Genomic DNA, 21,100 nt, shown 5'->3' with positions numbered 1-21,100 from the left:
AGGGTCCCTTCTAGCGGTGCTAAGACCAAGGGGCATTGCAGTAGTACCTTACTTGGACGACATACTGATTCAAGCGTCGTCTCTGTCAAAAGCAAAGGCTCATACGGACATTGTCCTAGCCTTTCTCAGATCTCACGGGTGGAAAGTGAACATAGAAAAAAGTTCTCTGTCCCCGTCAACAAGAGTTCCCTTCTTGGGAACAATAATAGACTCCTTAGAAATGAAGATTTTTCTGACAGAGGCCAGAAAATCAAAACTTCTAAGCTCTTGTCAAGTACTTCATTCTGTTCTTCTTCCTTCCATAGCGCAGTGCATGGAAGTAATAGGTTTGATGGTTGCGGCAATGGACATAGTTCCTTTTGCACGAATTCATCTAAGACCATTACAACTGTGCATGCTCAGACAGTGGAATGGGGATTATACAGACTTGTCTCCGACGATCCAAGTAGATCAAAGAACCAGAGATTCACTCCGTTGGTGGCTGAACCTGGACAACCTGTCACAGGGAATGAGCTTCCGCAGACCAGAGTGGGTCATTGTCACGACCGACGCCAGTCTGGTGGGCTGGGGCGCGGTCTGGGAACCCCTGAAAGCTCAGGGTCTATGGTCTCGGGAAGAATCTCTTCTCCCGATAAACATTCTGGAACTGAGAGCGATATTCAATGCTCTCAAAGCTTGGCCTCAACTAGCAAAGGCCAAATTCATAAGGTTTCAATCAGACAACATGACGACTGTTGCATATATCAACCATCAGGGGGGAACAAGGAGTTCCCTGGCAATGGAGGAAGTGACCAAAATAATTCAATGGGCGGAGAATCACTCCTGCCACTTGTCTGCAATCCACATCCCAGGAGTGGAAAATTGGGAAGCGGATTTTCTGAGTCGTCAGACTTTCCATCCGGGGGAGTGGGAACTCCATCCGGAAATCTTTGCCCAAATAACTCAATTATGGGGCATTCCAGACATGGACCTGATGGCGTCTCGTCAGAACTTCAAGGTTCCTTGCTACGGGTCCAGATCCAGGGATCCCAAGGCGACTCTAGTAGATGCACTGATAGCGCCTTGGACCTTCAACCTAGCTTATGTATTCCCACCGTTTCCTCTCATTCCCAGGCTGGTAGCCAGGATCAATCAGGAGAGGGCTTCGGTGATCTTGATAGCTCCTGCGTGGCCACGCAGAACTTGGTATGCAGACCTGGTGAATATGTCATCGGCTCCACCATGGAAGCTACCTTTGAGACGAGACCTTCTTGTTCAAGGTCCATTCGAACATCCAAATCTGGCTTCACTCCAACTGACTGCTTGGAGATTGAACGCTTGATTTTATCAAAGCGTGGGTTTTCAGATTCTGTCATTGATACTCTTATCCAGGCTAGAAAGCCTGTAACTAGGAAAATTTACCATAAAATATATCTGTTGGTGTGAATCTAAAGGATTCCCATGGAACAAGATAAAAATTCCTAAGATTCTATCCTTTCTACAAGAGGGTTTGGAGAAAGGATTATCTGCAAGTTCTTTGAAGGGACAGATTTCTGCTTTATCTGTTTTACTTCACAAAAAGCTGGTGGCTGTGCCAGATGTTCAAGCTTTTGTTCAGGCTCTGGTTAGAATCAAGCCTGTTTACAAACCTTTGACTCCTCCTTGGAGTCTCAATTTAGTTCTTTCAGTTCTTCAAGGGGTTCCGTTTGAACCCTTACATTCCGTAGATATTAAGTTACTATCTTGGAAAGTTTTGTTTTTGGTTGCAATTTCTTCTGCTAGAAGAGTTTCAGAGTTATCTGCTCTGCAGTGTTCTCCTCCTTATCTGGTGTTCCATGCAGATAAGGTGGTTTTGCGTACTAAACCTGGTTTTCTTCCGAAAGTTGTTTCTAACAAAAACATTAACCAGGAGATAGTTGTGCCTTCTTTGTGTCCGAATCCAGTTTCAAAGAAGGAACGTTTGTTACACAATTTGGATGTAGTTCGTGCTCTAAAATTCTATTTAGAGGCTACAAAGGATTTCAGACAAACATCTTCTTTGTTTGTTGTTTATTCTGGTAAAAGGAGAGGTCAAAAAGCAACTTCTACCTCTCTCTCTTTTTGGCTTAAAAGCATCATCCGATTGGCTTATGAGACTGCCGGACGGCAGCCTCCTGAAAGAATCACAGCTCACTCCACTAGGGCTGTGGCTTCCACATGGGCCTTCAAGAACGAGGCTTCTGTTGATCAGATATGTAAGGCAGCGACTTGGTCTTCACTGCACACTTTTACCAAATTTTACAAATTTGATACTTTTGCTTCTTCAGAGGCTATTTTTGGGAGAAAGGTTTTGCAAGCCGTGGTGCCTTCCATCTAGGTGACCTGATTTGCTCCCTCCCATCATCCGTGTCCTAAAGCTTTGGTATTGGTTCCCACAAGTAAGGATGACGCCGTGGACCGGACACACCTATGTTGGAGAAAACAGAATTTATGCTTACCTGATAAATTACTTTCTCCAACGGTGTGTCCGGTCCACGGCCCGCCCTGGTTTTTTTAATCAGGTCTGATGAATTATTTTCTCTAACTACAGTCACCACGGTATCATATGATTTCTCCTATGCATATTCCTCCTTTACGTCGGTCGAATGACTGGGGTAGGCGGAGCCTAGGAGGGATCATGTGACCAGCTTTGCTGGGCTCTTTGCCATTTCCTGTTGGGGAAGAGAATATCCCACAAGTAAGGATGACGCCGTGGACCGGACACACCGTTGGAGAAAGTAATTTATCAGGTAAGCATAAATTCTGTTTTTAAAATGTATGCCTTTTAAATCATGAAATAAATGTTTTGGGGTTTATGTCCCTTTAAGCATTCAATTCTGCCTTCTAACATCCTCCCTTTTTGGGTATACATGTAATGTAATGGTCTTAAAGTTCAATTTGCTTCCCAACCTTTATATCTAACAGCCTTATATATTGCATATACATTTATATATCTTTTGATTGATAGTCTTTAAAATGGAAGGAAATGGAAGTTCATAAAAAGTTGACCACCTATTTGGTTGTGTAGGACATTGTTTCTCAACCGTTGTCCTGAAGTACCCCCAACAGGCCAGGTTTTCATTATAGCTGAACCAGTGCACAGGTGAAATAATCAGCTGATGGGTGAGAGCAGGTTAGTAACCATGGTTACTGATCAGCTGATTACTTCACCTGTGCACTGGTTCAGCTATAATGAAAACCTGGCTTGTTGGGGGTACTTGAGAAACATTGGTGTAGGGAATCTGTTGACCTTCTGGCTGGATATGCCCTCAAACGTTCCCTCATTAGTCACAATTCCATCTCTAGAGCAGGAAAGAGTGTACTTTTCAACTCTCCGAAAACCCAGACCCTTTTACAATAGGTGCCCTCTCGCATTATCCACATTCCAAAAATATTTAAATACTTTTACTCTGACACAAGTATAAATTGTCACGCAACCAGCTTACGCTTTGGGTGACTCTGGACCTCATTAAAAATAAAAAAAAGTTGATCAATGGTTCCCAGAGTAATGATAATTCAGATTTATACATTGTAAGGAAGACCACACCTTTTTATATCTAAACACATCTAATCAAAGATATAAAACAAATAAAATAGGGCATAAGAAGCGTTATCAGGGAATGCCCAAAAAACTAAATTTGGTTCTTAGAGCTGAAAGACCATAGAGGAGGTTTATAAATCCATTACTGCAAGGTGAAAGTCTGGGCCACTGAATCCATATCACTAAGATCTTCTTTGAACTTACCTTGTTTACATGTAGGTACCTCAATTCCGGTGCCTAATTGCAATCTATTTAGACCCATCATAGAACAAATGGGTAATTAGTAGATTGTCCATAGTTTTTGCATTTAAATGGACTTCAGCTACACAATTTTACTAGATTTCTTTACTGAAACGTGTCTGTGCTTTTTTTCTGTGGCATCTTGTTTATGTCAGTAAATAAGAGCATGTAAGTGGGCGTATTTCAAAACAAATATATAGAATACACCTTGATTTCATTTTCTCATATGGACTTTGGTATATGTTGAAGCTCCTTGGCTTGATGGTTTTTAGCAAGCTACAGAAGATTGCTAGAAATTCAGGTCCTAATCTTTTGAGGGTTGTTAGAGTCTGAAAAAAAGTAGTTAATACATGGCTACATTTCCAAGTTGTAATGGCACATAGTATGGATACTTGAAATTGTTTCCGTTTAAATGTTCCGAGTTGTGTTTATATATTCTGTGTCAGCATAGGCCTATATTCTAACTAGAGCTGCCTAGCAGGATTGCAACACATGCAACGGGGTTAGCTGCATTTTTACTGCAGTGCGAACTCGTTAAATAGTTTGTTAAAAATAAAGGATAATTTCACCCGCTGCTTCCCCGATACCTTGAGCCTGGTGTAAGAACTAAATAGGAATAGTAAATAATCAGATTAGTACATGCTGTGCTAATAAAGATAAATGTACAGCATGTGAGACCATTGATATATATTAGAGCACAAATGAATCCATCAATAAAAAGTCAGTGTTACAGGTCCTACAGCCAATACTCATGTCATAACTAAGGGTCTGCAATACTGTATTTTACTGACGGACACAACTATTTTAATAAAGTTTCTTTTAATGAATGTGTGACTGTACTTTTTGATTTTTTGGCATTGGGAAGTTAGCAAATTCTTAGCACTTTGTGTTTTAAGTACTGTATCTTTTTCAGTGTGGTAGATAGATATATACGTACATACATACAGTCAGTCAGTTAGTTTAGGAGCCAGGTACAAGGGCTTACATCAGTCGCCTAACCTTTTTTCAGTGACTCTGCCCAAACTAGTGATAATCTGTAAACTGATCTTGCAAGAAATATGGCCCTAGTGCCGATCACCATTGTGGTTACCTATGGAGAGCACTGTATGCTAACATTTTTTTTCTCCATGTCATACTAGGGTACTCAGTATTTATGTCTGATACTGCCTAAAGTGCCATTTGTAAACCTCTTCTGCTAGACCACAAGTTATGTAATCAGAGGTATTATAGCCAGATGTAAAGCCCATGTATGCTGTAGTACAGGGAGTTGGGACTGCGGGGGGTCCCATAAAGCAGGATTCAACAAACCCAGGAGACATGTAGCCACTGGCTCCTTGAATTTTACCCCTGCTTCCTAACTTTTGGGGTTATTCTGCATATATCTATATACAAATACCACTGTCTGGCCCCTAAATATTCTTACTGACTCCCTAATCCCCACATGATAGTGTTAGTATGTGTATGAATGAGTGTGTGTGTTTTGTGTATGAATTAGTAACTTTTTTTCAGTATTTGGCGAGAGGCGAGAAGCCTACATGGAATGAGACAAAAAGTCTAACTGTTAATGATTAGCAATGATTATGAAAGTTTAATTTTTCCAGTGTAAAAAAGGGGTCTCAGCTAAAATAAAGGGCTGCTGTAGCAAAGATAATATTAAAAGGACAGTAAAGTCAAAATTAAACATTTGTGATTTAGATAGAGCATACAATTTTAAACAACTTTCCAATTTACTTCTATTGTCTAATTTGCATCATTATCTTAGTATCCTTTGTTGGAAGCAGGCTGTTGCTTGTTGGTTGCACATTAATGCCTCTTGTCATTGGCTTATCCAGTGTGTTCAGCTAGCTCCCAGTAGTGCATTGCTGCTTCTTCAACAAAGGATACCAAGAAAATGAATCAAGTTAGACAATAGAAGTAAATTGAAAAGTTCCTTAAAACTATATTCTCTGCCCGAATCATAGAAGAAAAAGTTTGGATTTCGTGTTCCTTTAAGATGATGCGAAAGTCAATGTATTTTCTTTTTTGCATTTAAAAGAGGGTATTTCAAAATATTTTACTTTTTCTTCTTTTTTTTCATGGATGCATGTTTGCTTGTGGAGCATTGTCTTTGTCCACCAATAGATTTATGGGAGTTGTCTTTCTCAGACAATGAGCAACTAAATGTATGCACGAGTACCAGAGATATTTATTAGGTGCGGCTGACAGGAGGAAGTGCTGGCACTTATAGGTGTTTTGGGGACTCTAAACCAGGGCCCCATGGCCTCATTTTTTTGATGCTTGTCACTCCCTGGTGCCTGAGTTTGTCAAGCTCTACTCTAGCCCTTGTAGTTGCGATGGTTTACTGTAAATAGCAGGGGCTTTTCCATTACTCATAGCCAACTTGTGCATTACCAGAAGAGCTGCCCTTAAAGTGACACACAAGTTAAAATGAAACTCATGTTTCAGATAGAGCATGACATAAAATAAAACAATCTAATTGACTTCTTTAATCGGAATGGGCACAAAGTTCTTTTATGCACACTTTGAGGCACCAGTTCATACTGAGCATGTGCAAGAATACACAGTGTATACGTATGTGTTTTGTGTTTGGCTGATGGCTGTCACATGATACAGGAAGCAGGGAAAATGGTAGCTTTAAAACTTTAAAAAAACAAAAACAAACAAAAAACCCTAACAAACATCTGCTCATTTGAAATTCAGACATAGGGGCTGATTTATCAAGCTCTGTATGGAGCTTGATGCCCCTGTTTCCGTGCCAGCCTTCAGGTTTGCTGGAAACGGAAGTTATGAAGCAGCAGTCTAAAAACGTGTCCGCCTGCTCTGAGGCGGCGGACAGAAATCAACCCGATCGGGTTGATTGACACCCGAATCTGCAGGGGGCGGCATTGCACCAGCAGTTCACAAGAACTGCTGGTGCAATGATTCGCTGTCAGCATTTATCGATGTGCAGCGGACATGATACGCTACATTGTATCATGTCAGCCCGCACTATGATAAGCTACATTGTATCATGTCAGCCCGCACTATGATAAGCTACATTGTATCATGTCAGCCCGCACTATGATAAGCTACATTGTATCATGTCAGCCCGCACTATGATAAGCTACATTGTATCATGTCAGCCCGCACTATGATAAGCTACATTGTATCATGTCAGCCCGCACTATGATAAGCTACATTGTATCATGTCAGCCCGCACTATGATAAGCTACATTGTATCATGTCAGCCCGCACTATGATAAGCTACATTGTATCATGTCAGCCCGCACTATGATAAGCTACATTGTATCATGTCAGCCCGCACTATGATAAGCTACATTGTATCATGTCAGCCCGCACTATGATAAGCTACATTGTATCATGTCAGCCTGCACTATGATAAGCTACATTGTATCATGTCAGCCCGCACTATGATAAGCTACATTGTATCATGTCAGCCCGCACTATGATAAGCTACATTGTATCATGTCGGCCCGCACTATGATAAGCTACATTGTATCATGTCAGCCCGCACTATGATAAGCTACATTGTATCATGTCGGCCCGCACTATGACAAGCTACATTGTATCATGTCAGCCCGCACTATGATAAGCTACATTGTATCATGTCAGCCCGCACTATGACAAGCTACATTGTATCATGTCAGCCCGCACTATGACAAGCTACATTGTATCATGTCAGCCCGCACTATGACAAGCTACATTGTATCATGTCAGCCCGCACTATGACAAGCTACATTGTATCATGTCAGCCCGCACTATGATAAGCTACATTGTATCATGTCAGCCTGCACTATGATAAGCTACATTGTATCATGTCAGCCCGCACTATGATACGCTAAATTGTATCATGTCAGCCCGCACTATGATAAGCTACATTGTATCATGTCAGCCTGCACTATGATAAGCTACATTGTATCATGTCAGCCCGCACTATGACAAGCTACATTGTATCATGTCAGCCCGCACTATGATAAGCTACATTGTATCATGTCAGCCCGCACTATGATAAGCTACATTGTATCATGTCAGCCCGCACTATGATAAGCTACATTGTATCATGTCAGCCTGCACTATGACAAGCTACATTGTATCATGTCAGCCCGCACTATGATAAGCTACATTGTATCATGTCAGCCTGCACTATGATAAGCTACATTGTATCATGTCAGCCCGCACTATGATAAGCTACATTGTATCATGTCAGCCCGCACTATGATAAGCTACATTGTATCATGTCAGCCCGCACTATGATAAGCTACATTGTATCATGTCAGCCCGCACTATGATAAGCTACATTGTATCATGTCAGCCCGCACTATGACAAGCTACATTGTATCATGTCAGCCCGCACTATGATAAGCTACATTGTATCATGTCAGCCCGCACTATGATAAGCTACATTGTATCATGTCAGCCCGCACTATGATAAGCTACATTGTATCATGTCAGCCCGCACTATGATAAGCTACATTGTATCATGTCAGCCCGCACTATGATAAGCTACATTGTATCATGTCAGCCCGCACTATGATAAGCTACATTGTATCATGTCAGCCCGCACTATGATAAGCTACATTGTATCATGTCAGCCCGCACTATGATAAGCTACATTGTATCATGTCAGCCCGCACTATGATAAGCTACATTGTATCATGTCAGCCTGCACTATGATAAGCTACATTGTATCATGTCAGCCCGCACTATGATAAGCTACATTGTATCATGTCAGCCTGCACTATGATAAGCTACATTGTATCATGTCAGCCCGCACTATGATAAATCTACCCCTTAGGGTTTGATGATCTAAATCTCTCCCCTCGGGTGAGATGATCGAAGAAGTCTCGTCAGTTCGGTCAGGAAACACAAAATGTTACCTTGAGAGATGCTAATCTCATTATGCTGGATTCTGTATGTGAAGGAGAGATTCCTGCATTACAATATAAGGTCTAAAACAAAACAAAGATTTTATATGATTTCCTGCCAGCATTTTTATCATTGGGCCCTAAGTGGCATTCCATTGTCTTTTTATTAGTGTTGATTTATGCAATTGTACTGTAGTTAATGTTTTTGAATACTCTGACTTCTGGTGCTTTAGCCTTGTAGAGTAAAACTGCAGGAAACAGGATATGTTTGTCTCCTCCTTAAAGGGACATGAAACCCAAATGATTTCTTTCATGAGTCAGATAGCCCATGTGATTTTAAACAACTTTCCAATTTACTTCTATTATCTAATTTGTTTTGTTCTCTTGATATAAGTTGTTGAAAAGAAAACCTAGGTAGACTCTGAAGGTACTGATTGGTTACTGCGCAACTCCCAGTAGTGCATCACTGCTTCTTCAATAAAGGACACCAAGAGAATAAAGCATAATTATATAATAGAAGTAAATTGGAAAGTTGTTTAAAATTGTATGTTCTATCTTAATCGGGAAAGGAAAATGTTGGGTTTCATATCCCTTTAACCTCTTTTTTTTTTCACCGTCTTTTTACACTTTCCCCCACTTCATTAGTGCAACTATCTTAGTCTTGTACTGCAACTCGTTCTCCTTAAAGGGACACTCAAGTTAAATTAAATGTTCATGATTCAGATACAGCATGTCATTTTAAACAACTTTCCAATTTACTTCCATTAAAAAAATGTGTACAGTCTTTTATATTTACAATTTTTGAGTCACCAGATTCTACTGAGCATGTGCAAGAATTCACAAACTATACATATATGCATTTGTGATTGGCTGATTGCTATCACATGGTACAAGGGGAGTGGAAATATACATAACTTTGAAATTTGTTAGAAAAAAATCTACTGCTCATATGAAGTTCACACTAAATAAGTGCTATTGCATTGTCTTGTTATCTTGCATTTGTTGATTATGCAAATCTAATGTGTTGGCTGGTCCTTTAAATTAGTTTCTGACCTCATATTAGAACATTACTTGCTATAACAGCAGATCTGGCATTTTGTTATTTTTTATTACTATAGAAAAATTAATTTATTGTAGATTAAAAACTATGCACCAAAAATTTGTGAAAAAAAAACATTCATTGATCTGAGGGCCAACTTAGGCCTAGTTTTCATTGAGGTAGTAAAGTTTGGAAACTGGTGGTAAAAACATTTTTCTCCATTAAAGTTTATGGAGAATTTTTATATTACCACAAATTTCCAAACATTACCACCTCAATGGAAACTTAGAATTAGTTTTTGAATAATCCAAAATTTTCTCTTTCCATGGATATAGTTAAAGGGACAGTCTACAATATAATTGTTATTGTTTTAAAAGATAGATAATTCCTTTATTACCCATTCCCCAGTTTTGCGCAACCAACACAGTTATATTAATATACTTTTTACCTCTGTGATTACCTTGTATCTAAGATCTCTGACTGTTTATTATCTATTGACTTGCATTTAGTACTGTGTTGTGCTAAATCTTAAATAACTACCCGGGCGTTAACACTGTTATCTATATGGCCCACATGTACTTTCAGTCTCTTGTTGTGAAAAGCAATTTAAAAAGCATGTGATAAGAGGCAGCCCTCAAGGGCTTAGAAATTAGCATATGAGCCTACCTAGGTTTAGTTTCAACTAAGGGAACAAAGCAAATTTGATGATAAAAGTAAATTGGAAAGTTGATTAAAATTTCAAGTCCTATCTGAATAATAAAAGTTTTTAATTTTGACTAGATTGTCCCTTTAATATATCAATGTTGGGTGTGCAAAGCTGTGGAATGGGTAGTAAAGGCATTATCTATCTTTTTAAACAATAACAATTTTAGTGTAGACTGTCCCTTTAAAACCTAAGTGTTTAATGAGAACGGTATTGTGTTTCATGGTAGTGGTAGCCAAACCCATATAATATAAGAACCAGGCAGGACATTTAGGAACCATATGTGTGAAGTTTTATAAATCTACATTACATCTATGTTTTATGGTACCATTGTTTTACAGTTTGTTATATCCCCAATTTCACTTCCAGTTTATGCTTAGTTGGGAATTATGTACATAAAAATGTCTTCTCCTCTAGAAATTCCAACTCATTGGTGCTGGTAGTTGGGTGCCATTTATTGGGCTGAGATCTGAGGTCCCCATGCCACTACCTTGCTTTTGGCTTATTTTACCCTAGTTTTGGTTCCATATTTGACGCACTGATCTTGGTAGGAATTAACAATATTTACTGACCTTTGACAATTGTACCTTTTTCCTATACATCGTCGGGCAACCAGTGGTACATACCTAATATTTTAAATGTTTTTTGAAAAAATGGGACAAATTTTTTTTCAGGAGCTACAGCTTCGTTCCTAAAAACATGCAACTAGGTAATATTTTTTTTGTGCTGCTTAGTTGTTACAGCGTTCTTCATTACCTTAGTCACGTTCCTTCACTTCTAAATGATTTAAAGGGACAATCAAGTCCAAAGAAAACTTAGTTGAAAGCTAAGCCTAGGAGGTTCATTTGCTAATTTCTTAAAAATTAAAGGACGCCTCTATTCTGAAAGCATTTTGATAGTTGTTCACTACTAGAGGCGTTAGTTCATGTGTGTCATATAGATAACATTGAGCTCACACACGTGAAGTTACCTAGGGGTGAGCACTGATTGGCTAAAATGCAAGTCTGTCAAAAGAACTGAAATAAGGGGGCAGTTTGCAGAGACTTAGATACAAGGTAATTACAGATGTAAAACGTGTATTAATATAACTGTGTTGGTTATGCAAAAATGGGGAATGGGTAATAAAGGGATTATCTATCTTTTTAAACAACAAAAATTCTGGTGTTGACTGTCCCTTTAATAAATGCAAAACATGGTTTAAGTGGGATCCCACACTTTTATTTTTTTATATATATATTATATTCTTTCTTATCATACAATTTTTGACCACAAGGACATTAAGGGGTCAACATATCTGATTAAAATTTAGGAGCCAGACATACTTTTGGGAGCTATACAGTAGTATTTGTTGTATTTGTCCCTGGCTTCTGGGTTTGTTGAGCCATTACATATATACAATGTACTTTGTTTGCTTTGCTGTTGGGTTTCAAGATCAAATGATCAGATTATTGGGATGGTAGGGTGCATTGGGGGGGCTCAGGATAGTGTCTCTTGCTTTTATTTATTCTTACAAACTATGCACCTATTGGCAAAGCACTGCACAGTAAATAAAATAATAAATGACACTTCATTGTCTTGTTGCCTTTTTTGCCTGAATATATAACTGATTTCATACTTAGCTTGACAGGTGACTACCATAATATACTGCAGTATTTCCTACTACTCAGGAAGAGTAAAACTAAATACATTTTATAAGTAAAGTATTGAGGTTATTTCCTGCCTCGCTAGTCATGGGTGCCAACATGTTGAAATCTATAATTCACTACATTTCAGTGCTTCTGATACCTGCAGTGTAACTTAGGTTTCAAAATGTCAGCTCCCATAATTAGAGGAAGGTGCATAAAATGCAATTAGTGTTTAATGTCTCTTTAAGTTACATTTGAATGATACACAAGGTCATCAGTTAGCCATGCTCCAAGAAATATTTTTGTTGTGCATGGAAAAGGTTCAAAGGACAAAGATTTTGGCATTGTGTGCATGCACTTAATCTGCACTGTTGCATTGCTACTGATTGTAGGTATGTACTGTGCACAATCACATGGCACCAATTAAATGTTATAAAAAAGCTAGTGGCTTGCAATGATATATAGGGACTGTACACCCCTAGCATACTACGGACATTTTCAAATAACTTAGCAGTTGAAACTAACAGGAAGTGAATGTTTATGCACAACTGAGCCATCTGTGTTAGTTGTTGATTTGCCGGCCAGGGCAACTCCCACAGCTGTGCAAAAACGTAACACTTGTGCAGTACCCAATTCATGGCCCATTTTGAAGCACCATATGGCCACAGATTTGCAAGAATGTGATCCATTTGCAAGAGCAGTATATTTCAGCACTTATTCCTGCTATCTAGAGCTCCAGACACCTACCCAGGTATTGCTTCAACAAAGAATATCATGGGAACGTAGCAAATTTGATAATAAAAGTAAATTGGACATTTGTTTTAAATCCTATGCCCTATTTGAATCACAAAAGAAAATGTTTTAGTTTCATATCTCTAGAATGACTTTGAGGTTTTCCAGATCTGGGTATGGGTGTGTTAATTACAGTAAGTGAGCACCTGCGATCTATCACAGGTATTGCTCCTTACTAGACCTTGTTGAGCAGTGACAAGCTCATCTGTATGCAGTTGTGTTAATTGATACAGGATGTAGAAAATTACTTAATTAGGAATAACTGGTAATAGCTGTTGAATGGGGGCAGAAGTTCCTTTAAAACATTTTGGAACAGTTGTAGAGGTACTATGGTTTCCGATTTAATAATGAAGCAATAATATCTGTTAAATCTCCAAAAGCTTGCAACAACATAACCCACCTCATTTTGTGTATCTCCAAACTCTATGTTACAAACTAAAAAGGCAATAAAAATAAAAGTTATGCTTGAAACATCTTGGAGGAAATGAGAATAAACAAGAGACTGCTCAGATGCAATACTTGTGTGACCTAGTGTGAGCTCCACCAGTGTTGCATTTAGACTGAGTTCCCATGAAATGATTTCATGCTTGTGAGATGAGGTTCCACTGAGCATGCTCACCATTCACCCTCTGGGTTGGAGATCAGGACATCCTACTGCAGGCCTCAGCAGTTCCTGATCACGGTTTGTCAGCAGTGCCATGTCAGACCTGCCAGTGATCGAGGTATGACTTGCATAGACTCCTGGGTGTCTGCTATCCAGTTTCTGCTCTGTATTTTTTATGGATGTTTCCATGGATTGTGAAAGCAAACACTGCTGAGAGATAAACGCCTTTAGATTCCTCTTGATCCTAGTCAGGCATTTCCTTTTATGCTAAAGACCAGTCACTCCTCACTGGAACCTTTGCTCTGTTTTTTCTTTTTCTTTCTTTCTTCACAACCAACTGCCAACTGTTTGCTCTGTTAAGGTGTTAGTTTGGGAGGTGCACGTTCTTTCTCTTTTTTGTTTTACACAAATGCCATAAAGCTTTAGGCTTTAAACGTTGATGGTATTTGAGAATCTGTAGCTTCTACATTTTAGAAGAGTAGATTTTAAGAGAGTTCTTAATTCTTTTAGGCCACATTAACGTTAGAACTCTTCTGCGTGTGTTAATGTCTACATTGGTTTAGCTATGTTGAGTCACAATTTTGGAATAAGCCCTTTTTTGTATACTTTTTGTAAACAGATTTTCTTCACCAGCATTTGAAGTGCACTAATTCCATCTGTTTAAAATGATATAATTCGTTATTTAAAAAAAGAAAAAGGCAGAGTGAATCTTAGTTACTGATCTTGAGTTGAGACCATCCTTTCTGAAAATATTGTCACCATATAGATGCATTAAAAAAAGCAGAGATTTCATGTAGACCGTTGCAATTTCTGCTGCGTTGAGTTAGTGTAATGGATATTATCAAGACTGTAAGTCATTTTGTAGACCTCTGGTTTGGACTCAGCTTAGATGATGACCATATTCTGGAGGATGTATCTCAAGAAAGCTGTGAAATTAGAAATTCTCTTAAAGGAAAGCTATTTGCTCTGTATGTAGTTTTTTAAAGGGCAACAAACTAAATATTTCATATCCCATATAATGTTTCATTATGAGAAGCAAAAAAATGCAATGTATTTTTGATTTATTTTGCACATTTCCCCTCCCCGAAAATAGATTATTATTTTCATCATGCCCAAAACAGCAAACTGTATATTGAAGAACAGTGACCCTGTAACATGCTATACCGTTATTGTTTGGTCATGCGTCCCTAAATGCTCACAACAAAAGTATATACAAAAAGCATACAAGGCTTTTCAATAGGTAAATTTGTTAACAAAATGAGTTTTAGATGCTTTTAAAGATTTCTTTTGCATATGGCTGTAGTACAGTGCAGCTTTTAATTGCAGATATATTCTACACACATATAAAATGACTTTTTAAAGGGAGTGCAAATTGGTGTCAGATGGGGTTGCCACCTCAGCCATGTTTTCCTGCGTTACACATGCTGTAGGGTGTGCAGTGAGGAACGTTCATCAGCACTATTAATGTCATGTCCAGAGACGCAATGCATGTCCACCCTGCTTACCCTGCAGCATGTGTAACTCATAAGTGTCCAGGAAAACATGGCCGAGGTGGTAACCCTAGTGTCAGATGATGGGAGCTAGATATGTGCATTCGTGTCCTTGGTGAGGATCCGAATGCGGAAGTAGGCAGCTGCTTATGGTATTAGGCTCTTTTCGGAGACAGATTTATTCTTGTAAAAGATCGCCGCACTAAGACGTGTGCTAATCTAGATCCTAGTGCGCTTCTTGCACAAGAATAAATCCGGCTCTGAAAAGAGTCGAACAGCACGAGCGGCCGCCTACTTCTGCATTCGGATCCTCAAGAAGGATACAAATATCTAATGGGTACTTTCCTTTTTATGAGGGGGAGGAAAGCTATTATGATCTGAAGTTGGTATTTAGCAAGTTCAGGAGTAATTTGTGAAAATCCTATTTTATTGAAAGGCAGCTGATTCATAAAAAAGACTTTAAGCGGTAGTGCTGGGATGGAATTTAAAGGGACACGAAACACAACATTTTTCTTTCATGATTCAGAAAGCGCATACAATTTCAAGCAACTTTCAAATTTACTTTTTTTTTATTTGCTTAGTTCTCTTGGTATCCTTGTTGGAACATAATGCCTAGGCAGGCTGAGGAGCTGGCTGCTGATTGGTTGCTGCACATATATGCCTCTTTAGCTCAGCAAGCTACCAGTAGTGCATTGCTGCTCCTTCAACAAAGGATACTAAGAGAATGAATCTAAATTGATAATAGAATTAAATTGAAAAGTTGTTAAAATCGGATTCTCTATGTGAATCATGAAAGAAACATTTTGGAATTAATGTCCCTTTTAAGTGTGCCTGTCATTAACTCAATGCTATCTTAAGTGTTCATTAAAGGGGCATGAAACCCCAATTTTTTCTTGCATGATTCAGATAGAGCAGCAGTTTTAAACAACTTTCTAATTTACTTTTATTATCAATTTTTCCTTGTTCTCTTGGTATCTTTTGTTGAAAAGCATGGATGTAAGCTCAGGAGTGTGCATGTATCTAGAGCACTATAGGACAGCACCATTGCAAGAATGTAACCCATTTGCAAGAGCACTAGATGGAAGCAGTATTTGCTGCTATATAGTGCTGCAGATGCCAACCTAGGTATCTTCAACAAAAAATACAATCATAATGAAGCAAAGTTGATAATAATAAAGTAAATTGGAAACCCTTTAAAAAAAAATATTGTATTCCCTTTCTGAATCCCCCCCCCAAAAAAAATGGTGTTTCCTGTCCCTTTAAACATCACAAAGGAATAAGGGTTTTCCTGTCCCTTTAAACATCACAAAGGAATAAGGGTTTTCCTGTCCCTTTAAACATCACAAAGGAATAAGGGTTTTCCTGTCCCTTTAAACATCACAAAGGAATAAGGGTTTTCCTGTCCCTTTAAACATCACAAAGGAATAAGGGTTTAACTAGAAGTGCCCTCTGCCATCATACTCTGGATTTGTTAAGTTATTTCTTGATCATTCTCTGAAGCCATTTGCTTCCTTTACGTAAACCTATGTTCATGACATTCCCAGGTTGCCTAGCACCTCAGTATTTAGGATATGCTATGAAGGGCCTCTGTCTCATATTGTGCTTTTTAGCTCCCTGGTTGTACAATCTATAAATAATGCAGTCTTCTATTGAAGGAAGCCTAGCGTAATATTCTTCCTAAGGCTTAGATGGCAGCACATTCTATGTACCCACTCAGTAATTGACTTGGATCAGCATTTATTCCCATGTTTGTGTGACTGGAAGCCTGGTCTAGTACATTAGATGAGCAGATACTTTGGCTGACGGCAATTACATTAAATTATAGCTCCTCACAATGGCTGTGTTGTAATCTGGGACCTCAGGTCACATGTTTGGAACCACTGACCATATTTAATACTAAGGCATTCAGTCGCAGATTCTCTTGAGTGATTAGAAACTGTGTCAACAGTTGGATTTTTTTATGGATTGACACATGATTGCTGCAGTGATTCCAATGATGCACATATGACAACTGCTATATAACTTCAGCATGGTAATTTGCAAGAACAGTCAACAGAAAGTTGTCCTACGCATATCATTTCTTAATGTCTGTAACCAGGATGGGAAAATATTAAGATTAGTGAAAAACAGATGTTCTGTTATGAGTCACATTTAGTTTATTTAACCAGTGCAGGGTAATGGGTCAAACAGCCAAATTTAGGTGGAACATTTAACACCTTGCAGCATATTTTTGCAATGCTGACTTCTGGGAAAGAAAACCACCATTGCTTTTTTTTTCATAAATTTCGTAATATCATGTACAAATTAGTAAAATATGACTTTATACTAAACTTACTTCCTGTATAACACAGGTCCACCTATCAGTAAAGGTATACACTAGTATGTTTTCATTTGAATGTTCAAGCTTTATTTAAACAGTATATTTTGTTCATTAGTCTCTGTATCCTAGTGAGTTAGTTTTTCCAAGACCAACACTTTATAACTTATAAAATTGTCCTGTTAACAATGTTTCTCTCTAGTGTTTACTTTTTGCAACAGTGTTATGTCCCATGTGTTACAAATAAATGTGTACACATATATGTCAGACATGGCAACAGTCTGTCTATAAATCTGTCTAAGTCTAGCAAATATATCTCTGTGTTTTTGCCTAACTCATAAAAGTGCATGTCTCATACCTCAAAGTCCTTGTCAATCTCTGAGTTAGGTAGAATAGTCTGATGGACACTACAGCTCATTTTCTTGCAAGGTGTCTGTTAGTACATTGGGCTGCCAGTGCTTCTTGGGGTTTTACATTCTTCTTAATTAATGATACAATACTGGGCAAACATGGAGGGGTATTTTGGAGTGATTGAATATAGGTACATTAATGAAAATCTGGCCTTGGATATGAGTATAAATCAGTCAAAACTATCTGGAACTAAATAAAAATAAAATTGAGAGCATATATATAGTATATATTTGTTTGGTCTGAGGAAGGGGTCTGCGAACCCCGAAACGTCACCATATAATAAATAATTTATACTCTAAATCCAGCGAGTGCAGTCCTTGATTGAAGAAACTCGTGGATATTCTGACTTGGGCACCCTGGTTGATGACCTGACTGAATTGTGAGTGCAGATACGTAGAGGAGATTTTAGATATATATGAGCCAGCAAGAATATTGAGAAACCACAAACGCTTGTTTGTTTATAGATAAAGTGTATGAAAATACGTTATACATGTGTAGAACAATCTAAATTCTAGTGGTGCCTCCAAAGCTCCAGAGATTTGTGAAGTTAAGAGGCCATGAAACTCAGTTTCAAACAGCTTTACAATTTATTTCTGTTATATCATTTAGCTCTTGCTGTCCTTTATTAAAAAGCATATATAGGGAGACTGAGGAGCAGCAGTACGCTGATTGATGTCTGTACATATTTGCCTGTTGTCATTGGTTGACCCAATGTGTTCAGCTAGCTCCCAGTAGGGCCTTCCACAAAAGATACCAATAGAATAAAATACATTTCATAATAGAAGTAAATTAGAATTCAAATTGTGCTATCTGAATCCTGAGAAAAATGTGTTTCATTACCGTGTAAGGGTCTTAGAGCAGAGTATTGTATTGTTAAATTAAAAATATCTAGAAATCAAGTTTCAATTATTATCAAACATAATGTATGTTTTACATACTCACCTGGTTCAATAAATGAATGCATTAAAGAATGTAACCCTCCCCAAAAAACCCAAAACACAAATTTATATTGGGACGCACATGATGTCTTAGACAGCCATGGTATTTTATCTCCTGAAGTTTTCTGACTATTGATGCTTTCCACGTACAGGTGCAGTATCTTTATTTAACCCATTTCCTTTTGCTGTAGTCATTTGAAGGTTTCTATTTTCTTGTGCATTTTTTGCTAAGGTGCTTAGTTATTCTGCAGGTCATTGTCTATTTTTATGGGCTTTAGTGTCTTTATGGGCAAAGAGTCCTTTTTGTTTAGTCTTTGTATACAAATATGCACAGTAATCCAAAACGTTAGTAGCCAAAGATTAAAGTCTCTGAGCCGTGGCTACAAGGATGTATAAATCTCTGCTCTGACAGTCACGGCCCCATTTTGATACAGCATATTATTTCTTTGTATCTTTGGTTTCTGCCTTGCCATCCTCCACTTGTGAAGCAGAAGTGTTGGGTCTAAATTGTATGTGTTAGGTTGAGCAATGTCCTCCTAATATGAGTGTATTTTTTATAAGTATCATTAATTAAAGAGGTTATCCATTACCCTGGTGTGGATGGTTCATAGAAAAAAACACCTCCGATACATTTTGTCACATAAACCCATTCAAATTCAGCTCTCCCAGGCGTTTAAAGATCTATTGTATCATTCACTTGTGTGTTTCTTGGGTGAACTACACATAAACCTGGTTGCAAGAAGAATTTAGGAGAATCTATGCATTTGATTAGCATTGCTTACGTTTGCTGTGTGGCTGAAAGCTACAAGGACACCTTCAGCAAATACCTGAAATGCTTCCATTGTGTTGAAGAATGATTATTCTTTCTCAGTTTTGAGCAGCGTTAGAAAGAAAAATGTAATCCTATATAAAACAAACCAAAAAATATTACAGCTTGCATTAAAGCATTGGTTGGTTGATATTAAATGCAGCTGGTGGAATAGCAGGCTGTGTTTTTTTTTTTTCATAATCATGGCACTTCCTCCTTTATCCTCATAAAAAGCTTTTGAAATGGCTGAGAAGCTGCATCTACTGAGCATGCCCCAAGTCTGGGGCTGCACCCAGTGTGAGTAGACAACGTGTGTCTGGAGCAGAGCTAGGCCTGAAATCTGGATCAGGAAGGAAAAGAGCAAACTAGCTAAAACCAGATGGGCACAGAGAGCTTCTGAAATAAAGAGGAGGACCTATCTACCCCAGCTTGCTGGACCAGAAGACAACAAGGCTATTTTATGTAAGGGCAGTGGCTGCACTAACACTAGGATTGTGACTGATTTGCCTATATGTGGGTTTGTCTTTGCTTGAATAATATGACTTGACAAAACTTTTTGGTTCCAAAGTATTCGTTTAATCTACCTGTAGATTAGCCTTGGGGTGCACCACAGAATTGGTGATAAGAAAAGACCCCTCCCTGCTCATTGCATCATATTTTAAGAATAAACTCTCCTAAAGGGTTTTGGCTTGCACACTGAACTATGGGCAATATTACACATTGTATATTAATGAGCCTTTGGTGTTTTAAAGGGCTATACATGAAACTCAAATCAACTGGTACCTTGAATGTCACAGAGACGTCCAAAGCCTTTCTGATTCAAATGTTGTGGAAGGAAAAAGTAAACTTATGCACTGGGTTTTTATTTTTTCAGCAGTTTGTGTACTGCATTGTAGCATGTCAGGTTTGCTGCTGTCTGCTTCTAAACAGGTGCTGTGCATTGTCTTATTCAGCCATTGCACATGGTCAGTGTTGGCTTGTCTGATAGCTTCATTTTTATCATCCATCCTTTTTATCCAAAGCTTTTGTGTCATTGTCCTGACTGCAGATTGTTCATTTAAAAGGTTCTAGGACCTAATGGTAATTTACAAAACTGCTAATTCACAGAAAAAAAAGTGTTAGGAGGTTTTGGGAAGTGTTGGATTTGGAGCAGAGTTCTCTAATAGGAATTGGTAATTGTTAAAACAAAGTAAATTAAGCTGAATACCTGTATGTATATGTGTGTGTGTCTATGATTAAGTGCAAATAGAGGAAACAGTGACTTCATTTTTTTTTAATAACCCAATGATTCATCCTAAGACATGGATATGGTAAGCCCCTTTAGGTAGTCAGTGCTGGATTAGGGTGACCCTATTTAAGGAGGAGATCTTTCTGACGGACAGTGGTGGTTAATCAACATCAGAGATGTATTCACAATATTTTTGTTGTTGATTACTTTGTGTTGTTCCATTTCAATGGCTGAATTGCGCTTAATCGGGAATATCTAAGCTTCTAATTTTGTCTTGTATTGATGAAGGAACAAGATTGCAGAAAAAAATGGACACTGGATTCATGGTTGCTTGAAAGCTGGCCATTTCTATCTTATTAACTTGAAGTTAGAAACACATTAACCCCTTCCAACTTTAAGGACGTTCTATGCCGTCCTAACTGCTCTGGGCTTTAGCACCCTTAGGACTGCATAGAACGTCCTTGCCGTTTGGCTGTACTGAAGCCATAGCACAGCACCTTTC

The 21,100-nt window shown here is 38.4% G+C and overlaps 1 protein-coding gene across 3 annotated transcripts in view; it reads left to right on the top strand.

Annotated features, from left to right (window-relative positions):
* EHMT1 (euchromatic histone lysine methyltransferase 1) overlaps positions 1 to 21,100 on the top strand; it is a 245,904-nt gene that overhangs the window by 32,984 nt on the left and 191,820 nt on the right. Inside the window, exon 1 of one of the 3 annotated variants that reach the window (XM_053695708.1) lies at positions 13,460 to 13,524. The exons of 1 other annotated variant lie outside the window; for it this stretch is intronic. In XM_053695708.1, the coding sequence (XP_053551683.1) occupies positions 13,501 to 13,524 (24 nt within the window). In that variant the 5' untranslated portion in view covers positions 13,460 to 13,500. Of the gene's footprint in view, positions 1 to 13,459; positions 13,525 to 19,669; positions 19,833 to 21,100 lie in introns of those variants that run through there. One more of the 3 variants, XM_053695714.1, reaches the window with a different exon arrangement.

This window comes from Bombina bombina, chromosome 12 (genome assembly GCF_027579735.1).
Source record: "Bombina bombina isolate aBomBom1 chromosome 12, aBomBom1.pri, whole genome shotgun sequence".
In the NCBI taxonomy this organism is placed as follows: domain Eukaryota; kingdom Metazoa; phylum Chordata; class Amphibia; order Anura; family Bombinatoridae; genus Bombina; species Bombina bombina.
This window is presented reverse-complemented; position numbering and strand designations above follow the sequence as displayed.